The sequence below is a fragment of the Pseudorca crassidens genome, chromosome 10, assembly GCF_039906515.1.
Source record: "Pseudorca crassidens isolate mPseCra1 chromosome 10, mPseCra1.hap1, whole genome shotgun sequence".
NCBI classification, from domain to species: domain Eukaryota; kingdom Metazoa; phylum Chordata; class Mammalia; order Artiodactyla; family Delphinidae; genus Pseudorca; species Pseudorca crassidens.
In genome coordinates this window covers 66,769,660-66,785,729 of record NC_090305.1, presented here as the reverse complement: position 1 = coordinate 66,785,729, position 16,070 = coordinate 66,769,660, and the positions used below count along the sequence as shown (strand labels likewise).

General features: G+C 56.8%; 2 protein-coding genes across 11 annotated transcripts in view; one reads left to right on the top strand and one right to left on the bottom strand.

Moving 5' to 3' along the window:
* NBEAL2 (neurobeachin like 2) overlaps positions 1 to 11,674 on the bottom strand; it is a 31,882-nt gene extending 20,208 nt beyond the window's left edge. For 4 of the 9 annotated variants that reach the window (XM_067754150.1, XM_067754152.1, XM_067754151.1 and 1 more), the window contains exons 1-6: positions 11,395 to 11,664; positions 1,953 to 2,041; positions 1,753 to 1,881; positions 1,570 to 1,651; positions 1,362 to 1,486; positions 1,095 to 1,177 (exon numbers count right to left, since the gene is read on the bottom strand). In XM_067754150.1, coding sequence (XP_067610251.1) covers positions 1,095 to 1,177; positions 1,362 to 1,486; positions 1,570 to 1,651; positions 1,753 to 1,881; positions 1,953 to 2,041; positions 11,395 to 11,445 — 559 coding nt within the window. In that variant the 5' untranslated portion in view covers positions 11,446 to 11,664. Of the gene's footprint in view, positions 1 to 1,094; positions 1,178 to 1,361; positions 1,487 to 1,569; positions 1,652 to 1,752; positions 1,882 to 1,952; positions 2,042 to 11,394 lie in introns of all 9 variants that reach the window. The other 5 variants (XM_067754149.1, XM_067754155.1, XM_067754156.1 and 2 more) reach the window with 3 other exon arrangements.
* A 2,227-nt stretch (positions 11,675 to 13,901) lies between these two features.
* Positions 13,902 to 16,070, top strand: part of CCDC12 (coiled-coil domain containing 12) — a 47,851-nt gene continuing 45,682 nt past the window's right edge. For both annotated transcript variants that reach the window (XM_067754147.1, XM_067754146.1), the window contains exon 1: positions 13,902 to 14,058. In XM_067754147.1, the coding sequence (XP_067610248.1) occupies positions 13,948 to 14,058 (111 nt within the window). In that variant the 5' untranslated portion in view covers positions 13,902 to 13,947. The remainder of the gene's footprint in view (positions 14,059 to 16,070) is intronic.

Sequence of the window (16,070 nt, the reverse complement as noted above, 5' to 3'; positions counted from 1 at the left end):
GACAGGATGCCAGGACACGAACTGAAACCCAGAGAGCAGAAAGGACCAGCCCTGGGTCACATGAGTGTGTGTGCGTTGAAGGGGGGAATGCAGAGCTGCCTTGATACCAGTGGGATGGGGTGGGGGTCCTCCCAGGGGACAGGGCTTTCAAGGTGAGGCCTGATAATGCAGTTGGCCTGGAAAGGAAAAGGAAACAGTATGGGCAAAGACCAAAGGTGGGATAGTTGGATTCTAGGAAGGAGAGGACAGGACCATGGCTGGAGAGCGGAGAGCAGAGAGCCAGCGGGGCTGGAAAGGAAGGCTGTGGAGACGATTGGATTCTGAGGGTGTCAGGTCCCCACTGAGGAATTTACAGTAGGGGAAACAAAATCCAGTGTGTTTTAAGAAGAGTACTCAGGCTGTGGGAGAACAGAGGCAGGGACTTCCCAGGGGCATCTCCCCACTTGGAGCTGTTGCCCCCGTTCCAAACCCAGGCCCGCAGCTCCCTGGTGCATCCCAGAAACACTGAGGTATTTCCTAGGCCACCACCTTCCCAAACCTGGCCTGCCCCTGTCCAGACAGCATCCTGCCAGGAGCCCATCTGAAATCCTGGCCAGTGTCTTCCAATGAGAGGAGAGGGGACACTCAGGAGCAGAAGGTACCCAGGGAGAATAGGTGGCCAGAGATGTTCTGGGGGGTCAGCTTCCCCGGGAGTATGGGAGCAGGAAGGGGAGACACCTAATGTAGACACTGTCCTGTGGAAGAGAGGAGACTGGGTGGAGCTACAGGGACAAAGAGATTGGACCAGGGAGTTTTAAGATGGTCCAGATCAGAGTGGGGTACAAGCAATGGGGGGTCCCAAGAGACAGAAGAGAAGGGGGAAGGGAAATCGACTCCCCCGCAAAAAGAAATTACTCATTTTGTGCAGACATGCCCTTCCTCTCCTCTCTGCCCCTGAACTCCTACTTGCCTCTGGAAGCCCACTCAAATTCCCATGGTTCTTCCAGCCCTGAGTACAGCCACAAGTGGGTCCTATCCTGCATATGCAATGGGGAACCAAAGGAGGGGGCTCATGTTTGGGGGTGGGGCCAGGCGGGCCGGGGGTGGGGCCTGACCTCGGAAGAAGGTGCTGAATCCACAGGGCAAAGCCGCAGGAGGGAACTTGTACTTGCTCTTCTCCTTGGAGCTGATGACTTCCCTGGCAGGTGGGGACAGGGTGGGCAGGGGCCGAGGTGAGGCCAGTACTTCTACTCCTCCTGCGTCATCCTCCCCCTCAGCAGCCTGCACACCGGCCCCTCCCACCTCTGCACCTTGGCCAGTGCGGCCACCCCCATCCTGTCCCCGGCCTCCTCTAGGTCCTCCGCCTGCGGGCCGCCTCTCACCCACTGTGCTGGCGCCGCCAGGTCTGGTAGGGGTCGAAGAGGCCCTCACAGAGGAGCAGGGCATGCAGGGCTACGTTTTCCAGCTGGGACCCATGGCCCTTCTCCGGTGGTGGGGGTCCTTTCAGCTGTAGACATGCAGAGAGGGTGAAAGGGGGTTAGCTGGGCCGTGGCTACCACCTGCCAACTCCCAGGGTAGAGGCCACCTCACCTTGGCCACCAAGCAGGTCAGCAACGCCAGCACCCGGGGCACCAGCACCTGGCCCCAGCCTGCCTCTACATTCTCCGGGTTCCTGGGAAGTGAATGACGGGAGAGGTCCCGGTGACAAGCCAGCCCCCACCCTGGCCCATAATTGCACATTCTCTCACCGTGGAGAAGACAACAGGGACCCACCTGCAGAGGATGACGAAGAGCTTGAGCAGCAGCAGGGCTTGCTCCAGGTCCCCCTCGTCCAGCCGCTCGGCCAGCACGTGCAGCGCATCCCGAGGGAGCAGCGGCACCTCCGCACCTGCCTCCTCCGGCCTGCAGGGAGCGGGGTCACTAGGCGCCGAGCATCCCTCAGCCTCCCGCCCTCCATGTAGCTCCAGCCTCACCTGCGTGGCTCCAGAGAGGATAGTGAGATGCTCTTCTCGAAGGTACCCACAAAGGCCTTCAGCCACTGCTGCAGATAGCCCAGGTCCTTCTGCAGGCAGAGGAGTTCAGGGGAACAGTGGTGGGGGCAGAAGGGGCACAGTGGACAGGGGAGGGACAAGGGGATGTGGACAGAGGTAGAAAGTGAATGGGGGTACACAGGGATTGGAGGCAGAGCAGTGGGTGTGGAGAAAGGTAGGGATGGGTTGGGGAGGAGGACAGGAAGTGGAAGGTCAGCATCAGAGGACTGCCTTACATATTGACCACTCTCTCAGGGCCCCCATCTGCTTTTCTCAGCCTCCCAGTCTCCTCTCCCACTTCCTGAACCCTTGGGGACCCAGGCAAGCCTGACACAGGCAGGGGAGGGACTTAAGTGTATACGTTCCTAGGGCACGGCTGTGGCCCACAGGGGTGCTATGGGTAAAGGTCTCCCACTCACCAGCCTCCCTGAACCCAAAGCTATGAGCTGGGCTCTCGCCTGCCACCTTCTCCCAACTCAGCAGCCACCACCTCCAGAAAACCTTCCTTGACTGTATATCCCAGGCTGCATGTGCACTATCGACCAGGCAGACCCACGCACACACACACACACACCCCCCCACCTGTACAGGCAAAATGCCCTGCCTCACCTTGGGAACCTCCGCCCACACCCTGGCTGGTTACCTGGACCCCAGGCCCCAGAGCTGGTTCCATGGGTAAGAGGGACAGCGGGCTGAGCCCGAGTTTGGGCGCCGCCACCAGCCAGGGAAACTTTGGTGTGAACGGGAAACGTCCCCTCCCACCCTGGCCCCCGGGGCAGGAAGCGCAAAGTCACGGTGGGGGAAGGGGGCCGCTTCCTCCCGGCAGACCGCAGGGATGTGGGAGGGCCTGGGGCACCCAGGGCCCAGCAAGAGAAGCTGTGAAGGACCCAGCCTAGCACCGGGGGTGGGGCCTGCAGCACAGATGGGCAGGGGTCACATTGCCCTGGGTGGGGCTTGTGGACAGAAACTAGTTCTACAGGCGTGAGGTCCAGGAGAACTCCAGGACAGGAGTCAGGCCAAGCCTATCCAGGGACAGGTTGTGGTCCGTGCTACCACAGTGCCCTTCATTCAAGGCACCCACAGCTCCCTGACCTGGGGCTAAGGCCTCAGGCCCAGGCAATGATGCTGAAGGACTCATCCATACCGCTGCCCCACCCTCCTCCTGCATCCAGGCTCCCCATCTGGCCCTGCTGGTCTCTTTGCTCCAGGGACACTGGCAAGCCCTGGACTAGCCCTAATCTGTTCTAACCTCTAAGCCCCTCCCAAGGCATGGAGTGGGTGGTGGCCTGGATCTGAGCTCCTCCTTCCACACCAGCCCCATCTGGAGGACCCACCCTAACCAGCATGGCCCAGAGAGCAGCTTTCTTTCCCAGGGGTGGGGGGGAAGGGCAGGGACTATACTGAACATGTAGGGGCAAGGGACACACCACAGACGACACCCTGAGACTGCTCCCCAGGTGCCACGGGCCTCAAATCAAGGACCTCCACAACTACTTTTGCATGGACGGCTAATTTTTTTTGCCGCTTGTGGGTCCCAGACCACAGGGCCAGGGCTGAATGGGCTCCAGGGAAGGGGCCTGACCCCAGCAGACTGGGCCAGGCCCCCAAAAAACCTAGACAGACCAACCCTCCACCCTGTGGTTGGACACCTTCCTTGTACATTTTATCACAGAGTCAAGGCCCAGGCAATTCAGAGAGGGGCTGGGGCCACCAAGGTGCAGGCCCACACCGCTGTGACTTTTTGCCTGTCAGTTACCTTTGGCGACCTCTCCACCCTCTGCCGCTGGCAGCCTCCCTGCTCACCTACCTCTGTCTATACCTCTCCTCTCCACAAACCAGCAAGGACATCAACATGCCCAACCCTGAAAACACCAGAGCAGGCCAGGGCTCTTAGACCATTTCTTCTGAACCCTTCCCACTGCAAATGGGAAAACGGGGGGCCCCAGAGGGGATGCCTCGTCCACTAGCACAGTTGCAGCTCAACCTCTGTTCTAGGCCAGGATCACTCATGGTGGCTAGAGCCAGTCAGCCCAAGCTGACCACATGACCCACGACCCTGCCTCAATGACCCCACACATCCCTCCCTACCTTCAAAATTGTCCCAACACCATCCTCCCTTCTTCTAGCCCCAAACCACCCCCAGTCAAGCCACTGTCTCTCCCACCCAAAACCTGTGTCCTTCTTGCCCACTACAGCTCTGCTGAGCACCTGTAAGCCCACATTTGACCATGTCCTCCCTCCCTGACCCAAAGATAAAAGGCTTAATTGGTAAGCCAGGCATTCTGGGCCCCTAGTCCAACCAGGGACTCCTTCTCCAGCCTCTCTGCCCTCCCACATCTGTGATTCACATTCTCCTGTGCAGGCCTCTGATCTCCCCATGCCCCACTGCCATCTGTGACTTGGGCTTTTGGTACTTAAGCAGGAAACTCCCACCCTCCTCATGGCCATCACCTGGATCGACCCTCCCAGACCTGATGGGCCCCTCAAACTCTGCACACCCCTGCTTTCTGTCCCTAGAACCACACCCTCAGCGTGTCCAGTCCTGCAAACTTCCAGCAGGTCCAGGCTGGGCTGGGTTCAGGTCTGAGGCAATCAAGGCAGCAGCCTTTGTGGGTTCTGGAGGGGCAGGAGGGGTCTCTAGAGCACAGTAGTAGGCAGGGGTAGGGGTAACTGCCGGTCTTGATTCTGGGGGTCTCACCTCTTCTCCCGGGGAATCCTCAGCCTGGCTCTGACCTGGGCCCCATGGCTTGAGGCTGCAGTGCTGGGGGGTGAGGGAGTCCCTGCAGGCACCGGGGCTGGGAGGCAGGGCAGAGCAGGGGCCTTGAGCATGGAGGCACTGCTGCATGCCGAAGGCTCCAGAGCCGGCAGGAGGTGGCTGTGCTGCTCAGGAGCCCCACACTCCTCTCAAAGCTCTGCCTCGCTGGCTCCTCCTTCCCTTTCCAGCTCAGAACAGGAACATCGGTGGGCCAGCCCAGTCCCCACCCCAACCTGACTGGGACGGGGTCCCAACCCTGCCCCTCCCATGAAGGCAGGTCAGGAGCAGTCACACTCCTCCCAGGGCCTTGCAGCAGGGGAGAAAGCTGTGGGTATGGGGGTCTCAGAGTCACCCCTGTAGGGACCCCAGTCTATGCCCAACCAGCCCTGAGGACACTCAGTGCTGGAGGAGGGGAGCTCCCACGGGTTGGTTAGGTCCTGGGTGAGCGTGGAACTGCCACTTCCTCAGAACTCTGAGGTAACGCGGCAGGGCTGAGGGCAGGCGGCTGAGGCATGGATGGGTGGGTAGGGCTGTCTTTCAGAGGGACAGGGACCACTGAGCTCCTGACACTGTGCTGCCTGAGACCTGCGTGCCTTACCCCGAGCCTGACATCAGGCCTGGCTTGCCCTGTGTCTCAGGGGCCAGATCTTGCCCCAAATTCCCCATCCCCAAAGTTCCTTAAGCAGTACCCAGCGCCCCCAGGACCCATCAGTTACCACTACTGTCTGAGCAGCCAGTCAGCCACCCTACCACAGGCCCAGGGCACGTCCACAGCCTCCCCCCGACATCCGAAGCCCGCCACGGGTGGTGCCCACCTCATCTCCAGCCCCACATGCCATATTCACTGGCTGCCCCACTGGATATTACTCACTGTCCCCACTGCCACAAGTCTGCATGCGTTTTGCTCTCCGTGTTTCCTCGGCTTAAATGTATCCCCATCAGAGCCAGCACCTTCCCCAAGATGCAGCCCTGTCTGGTACTTCAGAGGCCGGGGGTGCCAAATTGAATGTGGTTGAGGGCATGGGTTCTGGAGTCCAGACCTGATTTTTACACTCGGTAGCTTACTAAATATTAATCTCTCAAAAGGGAACTCTCCTACACTGCTGGTGGGAATGTAAATTGGTACGCCCACGATGGAGAACAGTATGGAGGTTCCTTAAAAAACTAAAAATAGAGCTACCATGTGGTCCAGCAATCCCATTCCTGGACATATATCCGGAGAAAACCATACTTTGAAAAGATACGTGCACCCCAATGTTCATGTATCATGAACAGCACTATTTACAATAGCCAAGACATGGAAGCAACCTAAATGTCCATCAACAGATGAATGCATAAAGATGTGCTACATATACACATTAGAATGTTACTCAGCCATAAAAAGAATGAAATAATGCCATTTGCAGCAACATGGATGGACCTAGAGATGATCATACTAAGTCAGAAAACAACAAATATCATATGTTATCACTTATATGTGGAATCTAAAAATTGATACAAATGAACTTAATTACAAAACAGAAACCCCATCACAGATTTAGAAAAAAAACTTATGGTTACCAAAGGGGAAAGGTAGGGGGGGGAGGGATAAATTAGGACATTGGGATTAACATATACATGCTACTATACATAAAACAGATAATCAGGGCTTCCCTGGTGGTGCAGTGGTTGAGAGTCCACCTGCCGATGCAGGGGACACAGGTTCGTGCCCCGGTCTGGGAGGATCTCACATGCCGCGGAGTGGCTGGGCCCGTGAGCCATGGCTGCTGAGCCTGTGTGTCCGGAGCCTGTGCTCCGCAACGGGAGAGGCCAAAACAGTGAGAGGCCCGCGTACCGCAAAAAAAACAAAACAAAAAAAACAAACAGATAATCAACAAGGACCTACTGTATAGCACAGGGAATTCTACTCAATACTCTGTAATAATCTATATGAGAAAAGAATCTGAAAAAGAATAGATATATGTATAACTAAGTCACTGCTGTACAACCGAAACTAACACAAATTGTAAATCAACTATATTCTGATATAAAATAAAAATGAAAAAAACAAAACAAACGATTAATCTCTCTGCTTCAGCTGCCTCTTTAAAAGCATCTCTTTGCTTAACAGGTAAAGGCTCTCCAACCACACCCACCAGCATGTGGTAAGGTGAGTGGGAGCTCCACTCCCAAATTCACGGGCTCTGCCTTCCCAAGCCCTTGGCATTCCAGGGCAACACTCATCTTCTCCCCACCCACCTCCATGAGTGACAGATGAGTGGCAGACCTTGGTTCACTGGCAGAGCCAAGGTCCCATGGGCCACTCCCCAGCTGGCTGTCCCAGGCAGGTGGAATGGGAGGATCTTCATGGACCCCAGGTTAGCGCTAGAAGGAGGGTAGGGAGAGAAGACTGAAGCTCCATAGTGGCGACTCTTCCCAGTCAGAGCTGCCTAGGTGGTAGGGAGCACCCCATCTCCTGGAACAGGCAAGCAGAAATGGGATAGGGTGGGGTGGGGCCTGACCAGGATGACCTCCTTCACGTGTGGGGGTCTCCCCACTCAGCATGAGGGGGATGGCAACGTCAAGCTGAAGGTGGCCTTTGGCTACACCAGGACGACTGGAGGTCAGACTTGGAGGGCCTCGGGCCAAGGAACGAAGCAGGAAGATGGGGACTTTGCCAGGGGCAAGGACAACTGAGGCTAGTGGTCCAAGGGCCTAGGTGGCTGGGCCAGTCTCTCCCCCTTACCTGGGGATGGGGTCTTGAAAGGCATAGACCTTCTGGTCTCCATAACACCCTTCAGGGTTTAAGCTTCCCCTTGTCCTATCACTTTGGAAAACAGGCATTTCCTTTCAGGGTCCCCATGGTAACTGACCTGTTTCCACAGTGACCCCACACTTCCACATCAGCTCCCCAGTTGCCATAAAAGCTCCAGGGATTACCAGCCCCTCCCCCAACCCTGGACTCTGTGCTACTCTCCCCATCACCTCAGTCCCTCCGTCTTCAGTTGCCTCAGTAATAAAGGCAGGTAGGAGGAAACTCTGGTTGCCCCTTTAAGGTACGGAAGAGGGTTGCGGGGGGGGTGGTGTCAAGCACCAAGGAGGTCCTTTTTCCCATTTCAAGATGGTAAACTGAGGCAAAGGAAGAAATATGACCCAGCTAAGGTCTCGGAGGGAGCAGAGGGCCTGACTAGGTTTCCATGAGGCAGTAGAGCTCATCAGTCAGGGGTGAGGGACCAGGGAGGGGCGGGCAGAGCGAGGTCAGCTCGGGCTCTGACCTGACCTTCCTAGAACCCTGAGTCCTCAATAGCATAAGCAGAGAGTTCAGCCTAGGCTCCCCACCTGAACCCTGACTGTTTGCCCTGTCCTGACTTTTGGGACCCTAAGTACCCCTCAGCTTTCATGCTCCCCAACGCTCCCTTTCACTGGAGGGCTACTGAGCAGCACTACTGCTCCAGCCTGAAAGAGGGCCACTCAGCTGCATATTTTGCATAACCTCGACAGCCACCCAACTGCTAGCCTACTGGGTGCGGCCCCAGTCCCCTTATCCTCTCCCCCACTTCCTAAGCCCTCACTGGGGAAGCCCTGCCGGGTTGAGTCCTCTGGATGTGCCCCCACCCACCCGACGAACTTGCCGCTCACAGTTCCCACTGCCGTGTGCTTGCTCCTCCTGCTCCTGTGCACTCAGCCCTCCAGGCCCAAACTCAGGCCTCTGGTAAGACATCCCTGATCAGTCACCCAGACATTCAGCTAATACCCAAGGAGCACCGGCTAAGTGTGAGGCGTGGGGAAACCGCAGAGTAGCAAGCACAATGAGGGTTCAAGTGGGGACACGCCTGGGCTGAGGTCCAGCTTGGGCTGCGGGAACAGGCGGGGAAGGCCTCCTCAGACAGGAGGGAGAAGGCTCCAGGCAGAGGACACAGCCTGTGCCGTCCCAGGGTGCAGGCCCACCTGAGTCTTCCCGCCCACAGGACTACACCTCTCCTGGGTAAGGGAACACAGGATGGAGACTGGGCCAGAGCTCTGCCAGGCTCTGTCCCAAACCTGTCCAATGACCTTGGTACAACCCTGCCTTGGTTTCCCCACTAAGGCTCTGAGGGGCTCATACTGAGTGATGTCCAGGGGGCACTCTGACCCTCCTTCCTCCTTCAGTAGCCACCCACAGCCCCCTCACCCACTCATGGCCCCAAGAGGTAGGGGGTGAGCAGGCATGAACCTGGGGTCTGTGAGGGGAAAGGAAGGGCAGAAACAGGGGTGCTCCCAGGGCGGGCCTAGACCCACAACTGGGGAAACAGGTTTGCCAGCTGATGTCAGCTCTCACTGTTGAAGGGAGGGGCGAAAGTATTGGGGGAGCCTACTGGCTGGGTAGCTGGCCATTTCAGGGGTCTCTTAATACCCTCTCTCAGTTCGACCCCTTACCTTATCTTCCCCTCTCCCCCAAGTACACACACAATAGGTCCCTGGCAGGGCTCAAAGTAGCACAGCCACCACTCCCTAGGAGCTCAGTACAGAGGGTGGAGACCACGTTCCGGGAGCAGAAGCAGGACCAAGCCGGCAGGAAGGCAGTGCTGGGAGGCTGGCTGAAGCTTCCTCTCCCCAGGAAACCTGGCCCCTCCCGGCTCCTGGGTTCACACTCATATCCTGGATTTGTTTGCCTGGCCCCAGGCCGTACCCTGCCTGCCCAGGCTTCTAAGGCTACAACCAGCTAGCCTGTGCCCCACACCCGCCCTGTGAGGTGAGGAGCTGGAGCGGGAGAAGGGACTCAGCACAGATGAATGCTAAACACCTGTGAGGGACTGACCACTTGCAGAGGTCAGCTAGAAGGGGCAGCAGGAGGTAACCACGTCGGAGGTACAATCCTGGGAAACTGCCGAGACACCCTTCCCCAGCAGCATGCCACCCAGCCTGAAGACCCACCATTCACAACCCTCAGTCTCGTCCCCTCGCTCAAGCCCCCCGCCCCGTCGCCTGATCACAGCTGAAGAAACTGAAGACCAAGAACCTGCCCATGACCACGGAGGCAATCAGAAGCTTGATTAACATCCCTCAGACTCATCACCTTGTTCAAGCCCCCCTTTGCCTGGTCACAGGTGAAGAAACTGAAGACCAAGAACCTGCCCACAACCACGGAGGCAATCGGAAGCTTGATTAACATCCCTCAGACTCATCACCTTGTTCAAGCCCCCCTTTGCCTGGTCACAGCTGAAGAAACTGAAGACCAAGAACCTGCCCACAACCACGGAGGCAATCAGAAGCATGAGGGCCAGGGGCAGGTTTCCTCCCAAATCTTTTGCTCCTTCACAAGGACCAACCTTTGGCAATGGAGACAGAGAAGCTGGGGTGAGGGGATCCAATGGGGCGGGGAAGCAGGAAACTTCTCTGGCCTGGACCAGCCATACTGGCTATCCCTCTGCACAGTCCAGGCCACCGGAGGCCAGGACTGTGCCAAATTTACAGATATGGAAGCAGAGGCTCAGGGGTGTAAAGAGCGTGCCCTCGGTCACACCAAAGACAGACTCTACTCCATGCACTGCCTCTTGCCGGGTGCCTGGACTTCTCACCACCTAAGCGGGCTCAAGAAGCTATGGCCCTTATGGCCTGGACTCCTGATCTCTGGGGCCCAAGTCCTGGCCTGCAGTCCTGGGAGACAGTCGGCTAGCCTCTTCAGAGGGCCAGCTGATTCGAGCATGAACTTCCCCCTAGTGACGAGATCAGGGGCACACAATAGTGCATTGTGCCCCAGGCACACCTGAGCCAGGAGTATGATGCCAGGCAGGTGCAGGGAGGAAGGCTGGTGCTGGGTGAAGGGGAGAGGGAGCCTTACCCTGGGTTCTCTCCTTGCTGTGAATACAGAAGGAAAGTGGGGGCCTATGTGTGCGAGACACAGTTTGGGGTACACCTGGGTCAGAGTTGCTCCCTTCACCTTCTGAGGCCACTTGAGGTAGTCTCTGAGGAAGGACGGGGAGCTCAGGAGAAAATGGCCTCCCTCCATCCCTTTCAAACATCCCTCCCACCTCACCCGCATTCCCCATTTTCACCCCCAGCATCCAAGGCGAATCTTTGCTTTGGGCTGGACCCCCTCTCCCCCGTAATCCACACCCTGCCCCCCCGGGGGTTGGGGTGGGGCCACCTGGGGTCAAGGAGGAGCTCACCACCGGCAGTTCACCGCAGGGTATCTGAGGAGTTGACTCAAGTCAGACCGAAGTAGGGACGCCCCCCTTGCATGCCTGGAGACCCCCAGCCCACTCAGACCCATCAGGCGACCACCCAACTGGGCTGCGCCCACAGGAGTGGCACGCCCAAATTCAAAGTAAGCCTCCCGCCCCTTTCGACCCGGCCAGCCTTTTTTTTCCCCCCAGGCCTCAGTTTCCCCATCTGTAAAAGGGGTAAGTGCCCTGTCTTGCTCCAGGCCCCTCTCCTCAGGGACAACCGAGGCTGCACTGTCCCCACCCAAGAGGCTCTTGTAAGGTCCGCGCCCGCGAGGGCCGACCCCCAGGTATAAGTGCCAGAGGCACCAGCCGGCCGGGGTCGCACACGTGCGTGCGGAGCCCGAGCACGCCCGGCGCGTGCGTATACACGGCCCAGGTGGCGCCGGACGCAGGTGCAGCAGACGCCGGGCGCGAGGAGCTGTGGGCACCGCGGGCGCGGGCTCACCTGCGCGTAGTAGAGTAGCCACAACTCGTAGAGCCGCTCCGAGGCGGCCATGGCCCGACCAGGCTCCAACCCTGCTGCACGCCACCTGCCGCCGCCGCCGCCGCCTCCTCCGCGCCGCCCGCCGGTTGCCCTCGGCCAGGCCCATGGGCGGAGGGCGTCACTCCAGGGCGGAGCGGCGCGGTACTACTGAGGGAAGTAGTACTGGCCGCCGTCGCGCTCCTCCTCCTCCCGGTCGGCCACCGCCCGGCTTCCTGCGTTTCTGCAGCCGCCACCGCCGCCCCGCCTATCCCGGGACCGTGCAAAGGGCGGGGAGCCCGACAGGAGGAGGAGCCTGAGGTCAGGGCGGCCCGGGAGGGCGCCCAGCAGCGCGCCCAGCAGCCCCGCCCCCCCCACAATCCGCGCCCTCCGGAAAGGCCAATCTGAGCCCCCCGGACTAGGGTCTGGGTCAGGGATTCCAGGTTTGCCCTACGTCTAGATCTAACCGGGACGCAGCCCGCCTGGCTGGAAAGGCCACCATTCGTGGAAGGGACAGGCTCGCGGGATTGGGGGAAGGGGCTGCGGGCCGCGTGCAGATGGGCAGGGTCCTTCAATAACTAACGAGGACAACAACCGTGACAACCACTTGTAGAGTTTACTACGTGCCAGGCGTTGGTATAAGCGCTTATGGGGAGACCGAAGTGTCACTTTTTTAATCCTGTTGTTAGTGGAGCAGGATTGTGTGGCAGGAGTGCGGGGGGGGGGCGGGAGGGGGGATCAGAAAACAGCAAGACAAGCCTGAAATAACTCCGGGGGAGCAGTTCCTTCCATCTGTTGGGCAGATCCCTGGAAGATTTAGGTACTCCTCACCTCGCCTGGATCCCCTCCTCCAGGAAGCCTTCCTAGATACTCCAAATGGAGGCACCCTTCACTCCGGGGCTCAGCACTTGATTCACATTTTTTTTCTTTAACTTCAAGAGGTTAAAGGCTAAAGGGTACCTCATGCTTCTGTTTAACAGGCAGAGAAACTGGGGCCCAGATGGGCCAAATGAGGACCACCTGGGCAGCATGGACAGGGACAGAGGCCTGACTTTCCAGAACCACTGCCACCATCACCCCTGGGCCTCTTCCCCCACCTCCCCCTACTCTCCTGGGAGGTGAGGAGGGCCCATGGTGTTGGGCAGGGGTGAGGCCCTTTGTTGGGGCTGGGGGGAAAGTTTGTGGGACCCAGAGAGTTACCATCAATTGGAGGGACTGACCAGCCTGGAGCCCCCTAGACCTTGGGTGGCCAAGAAGAGACAGACTCTGTCCCCATACCCATCCTGTTCTGTCCTCCTGGCTTCTTGGGCATCTCCTCCACTCTGGCCTTTTCTTCTGCCCCATCCATCCTACTTCTGACATTTCCTGAACACTTACTACATGTGTATTGGGTACTACCTGCATACTAGGCCCTGGCAGGGCACCCCACCTGATGCAGGGGAGAGGGCACCAAAAGGCCCAAGTTACAGAGGTCAAGAGGGTCGTTTGTGGGGGCCAGTTGGACAGGGGTCTGTGGCACTGGGGATCTCTGAAGGGAACTGGGAAGCAAGGAGTGGGTGTCCACCTGCTGTCAGCCTGGGAAGGGAGGCCACAAGCAGGGAACAGCTTTGCTGAGAGACAAGTCACTCTCCCTAGGTGGGAGGAGGTGTGGCTCTGGGGACCTGGATAGGCTGTCAGAAGATACTGACTTCAGTCAAAGTGGTCTCTCAGTTGTCAGGGCATGGTAATTGACTTGGGAAAGGATACCCTGGCAGCTCCTGCTGGGAGGCAGTGCACCTATCGGCCGAGGCGAAACCAACTCTCAGCTTAGTTCTCAGGAACTAAGCTCAGGGTGGTCCCTTAGGGCCCACTGGGCCCAAGTTGGGGTTTGCTCTTCTCCAGGTTAGGTAGTCTGACCCTGGGTACTTTGCCACCCCGGGGGCGGGGGCCGGGCGGGGGGTTGGAGGTGGGAGGGGATCATCCATGAACCCAGAGGAAAATGGCCATTCAGCCAAGCCCTGCTCTGCTTAGGTTTTGTCTGAGCTGAGAGTGGACAGAGAAGGGCCCAGAGGCCCATGAACAAGTGCATCCAGGAAGCCACAGATAGCTTAAGAGGAAAGCAGAGGCAGACCTCTTAGGCTGGGATCAGAGTAGAGAGTCAGGGAAGGCTTCGTGAAGGCATTCGAGCCTTTAAGAATCAGGAGAAGTGGACAAAGATGGGTCGGCGCATTCCAAGTGGCCAGCCAGCATGGTTGGCGCTTAGGTAAAACCAGAGCGATTGACGCGCTCTATCCTCCTTCACTCAGGTCTGGTTCCTCTTGCCGCTTTTTCCCTGATCGGCATTGGACGAATCGAGCCTTAGCGCCTTCTTTGTCGACCCCCGAAGAGTTAGACGTTCTGTGGGGGAGGAAGAGGGAGGGTCCTCCTGTAGCAACTCAGCATTGGTTGGCTTTCAGGACTTCCTGCTCTCCCATTCTCGTCCCTGGATTGGCCGTGAGGGGTTCGTCTAACACCTTGGGCCTGCGCGCTGCGGGACAAGAGAAGAGTGGGGGCGGGGGGATGTCTGTGGGCAAGATGGCGGCTACTGCGGCCGGTGTGGGCCGGTTGGAGGAAGAGGCGTTGCGGCGAAAGGAACGGCTGAAGGCCCTACGGGAGAAAACCGGGCGCAAGGTGAGGAATGCAGAGTGAGGCCCGTGGCTGAGGTACCCAGCGTTTGGTTCCGGCATCAGGGCGAGAGGGCAGGGGACTACAGGGAAAAGGCAACTGCTGGGGACGCGCATGCGCGCTGCTGGAGCATGCGTACGGCGTCGGCGACCGCCCAAGTCTGGGTCTGCGAGAGCGGTACCATGCTTGGCGCTAGTGCTGTCGCGCGTGCGTTGGTATGGTAGGGCAGTGGTCGACGCGCCGCAGGCCCTTTGGCTCCTGGCCGGTGTTTCCCGTGTGGATTTCCAGGGCCAGTTTTAGTTTCATATGCTCGTTGGTTTGGGCGTGATTTGTTCGTGTCTGAGCACGCTGAATCTTCCGTTTTCCCATGACCAGCCGGCCTCCCATCCCTGGTGAAATACCGCGAGTATGGCCGACTCTCCGCTGTGTGCCAGAGCGCCTTGGGCAGGGCAGTACGAGACTGCCCTGGGAGCCTGGCTGGATCGTTGAGTACAAAAAACCAGAAGGAAAGATCCATGTCTGGGTTAGGGTAGACCTAAGGGAAAGAGGCGGGCGCTTAGTTCTTTTCCAGGCTCTTCTTTGGGGATTTAGTCCTATTAGTTGCCAAACTTGGAAGCATTTTTCCTTGGTCTTGTTTGACAACAAAATGGTCTGATTCCATTTCTACTTCGTTGTTCTTTCCGAAGTAATCGAGGGGAAGGAGAACTCTGAAGTTCACTACTTTTGTGCGAATCCTGGTCCTGTCACTTGGGGTTGTAGGATTTGGGACTAATTGCTTCATCTCATGAGCTCCGGTTTCTTCATGTCTCCAGTGGAGGATAACAACCCCAAAACATTCATTCTCACTGGGTTATTTTGAGATCTAACAGGATAATCTGTTAGATTATCTGTATGCAAGAGCCCTAGAGAGTATATAGAGTACAGAGGATGGACGTTGTTCGTTCTGCTGTTTTGGGGTGGGCAAAAACTTTGTTCTCAGCTGTACAAAATACAAAGGATATTAAATATCTAGACCTGTAATGGATGGGGGGAAACAGGGACTCCATTTTCCAACTAAAAAAAATCAGGCAGGTTGGTTTGGCCCGTTTCCTTTCTGCATGGCCGTCTGGTGTCCTGTGAGAAAGTGTAAGGGGAAGTAATAGAAAGTGAAAGCCAGCGGGATTGGCTTCTGTTTTTGTTGGCAATTTGTCGGCTCTGTCAGTCATCCCTGCAGACTGCTTGGCCTAGGGATACTCAAGACCTCAGCCTTTCAAACAGCAGCTAGTCAACCTGAGCTGTTTCCTTGGATTTAGGGTCCAGATTATGGAATTGGGTTTGAGAGCAGAATACAAAGGACAGAATGGCATCCTCAGGCCCCCTTACAATGGGAAGGATGCCCCAGGCTATCAGGAAAACTGGCCTTTTAAGAGGGATTCTCTCAATGCGCTGAAAATATGGACCTATTTTTTTCCTTTACTTTTTAAAAAATTGTAGTAGAATATACATAACATAAAATGTACCATTTTAAGTGTACAAATCAGTGACATTAAGGATAGTCACAGTGTTATATAATTAAGCCACTATTGCCAGAACTTTTCATCATCCCAAATGGAAACTCTGTACCCATTAAACAATAACTCCCCTTCCCCTTCTCTCCCCAGTTCCTGGCAACCACCATTCTTTCTGTCTCATTGAATTTGACTACTCTAAGTATCTCATATAAGAGAATCATATACTACTTGCCTCTCTGTGACTGGCTTATTCGTTCAGCGTAATGTTGTCAGGGTTCAGCCATGTTGCAGCATGTGTCGGAATTTCATTCCTTTTTATGGCTGAATAATATTCCATTGTTTGTATATAACACATTTTGTTTATCCATTTATCTGTTAGTGGGCATTTGGGTTGCTTCTAGCTTTTGGCTGTTGTAAGTAGTGGGTGTACAAATATCTGTTTGAGTCCCTGTTTTCAGTTCTTTTGTGTATATATCCAGAAGTGGAATTTTGGGATCATACAGTAATTCTATGTTTAACTTTTTGAGG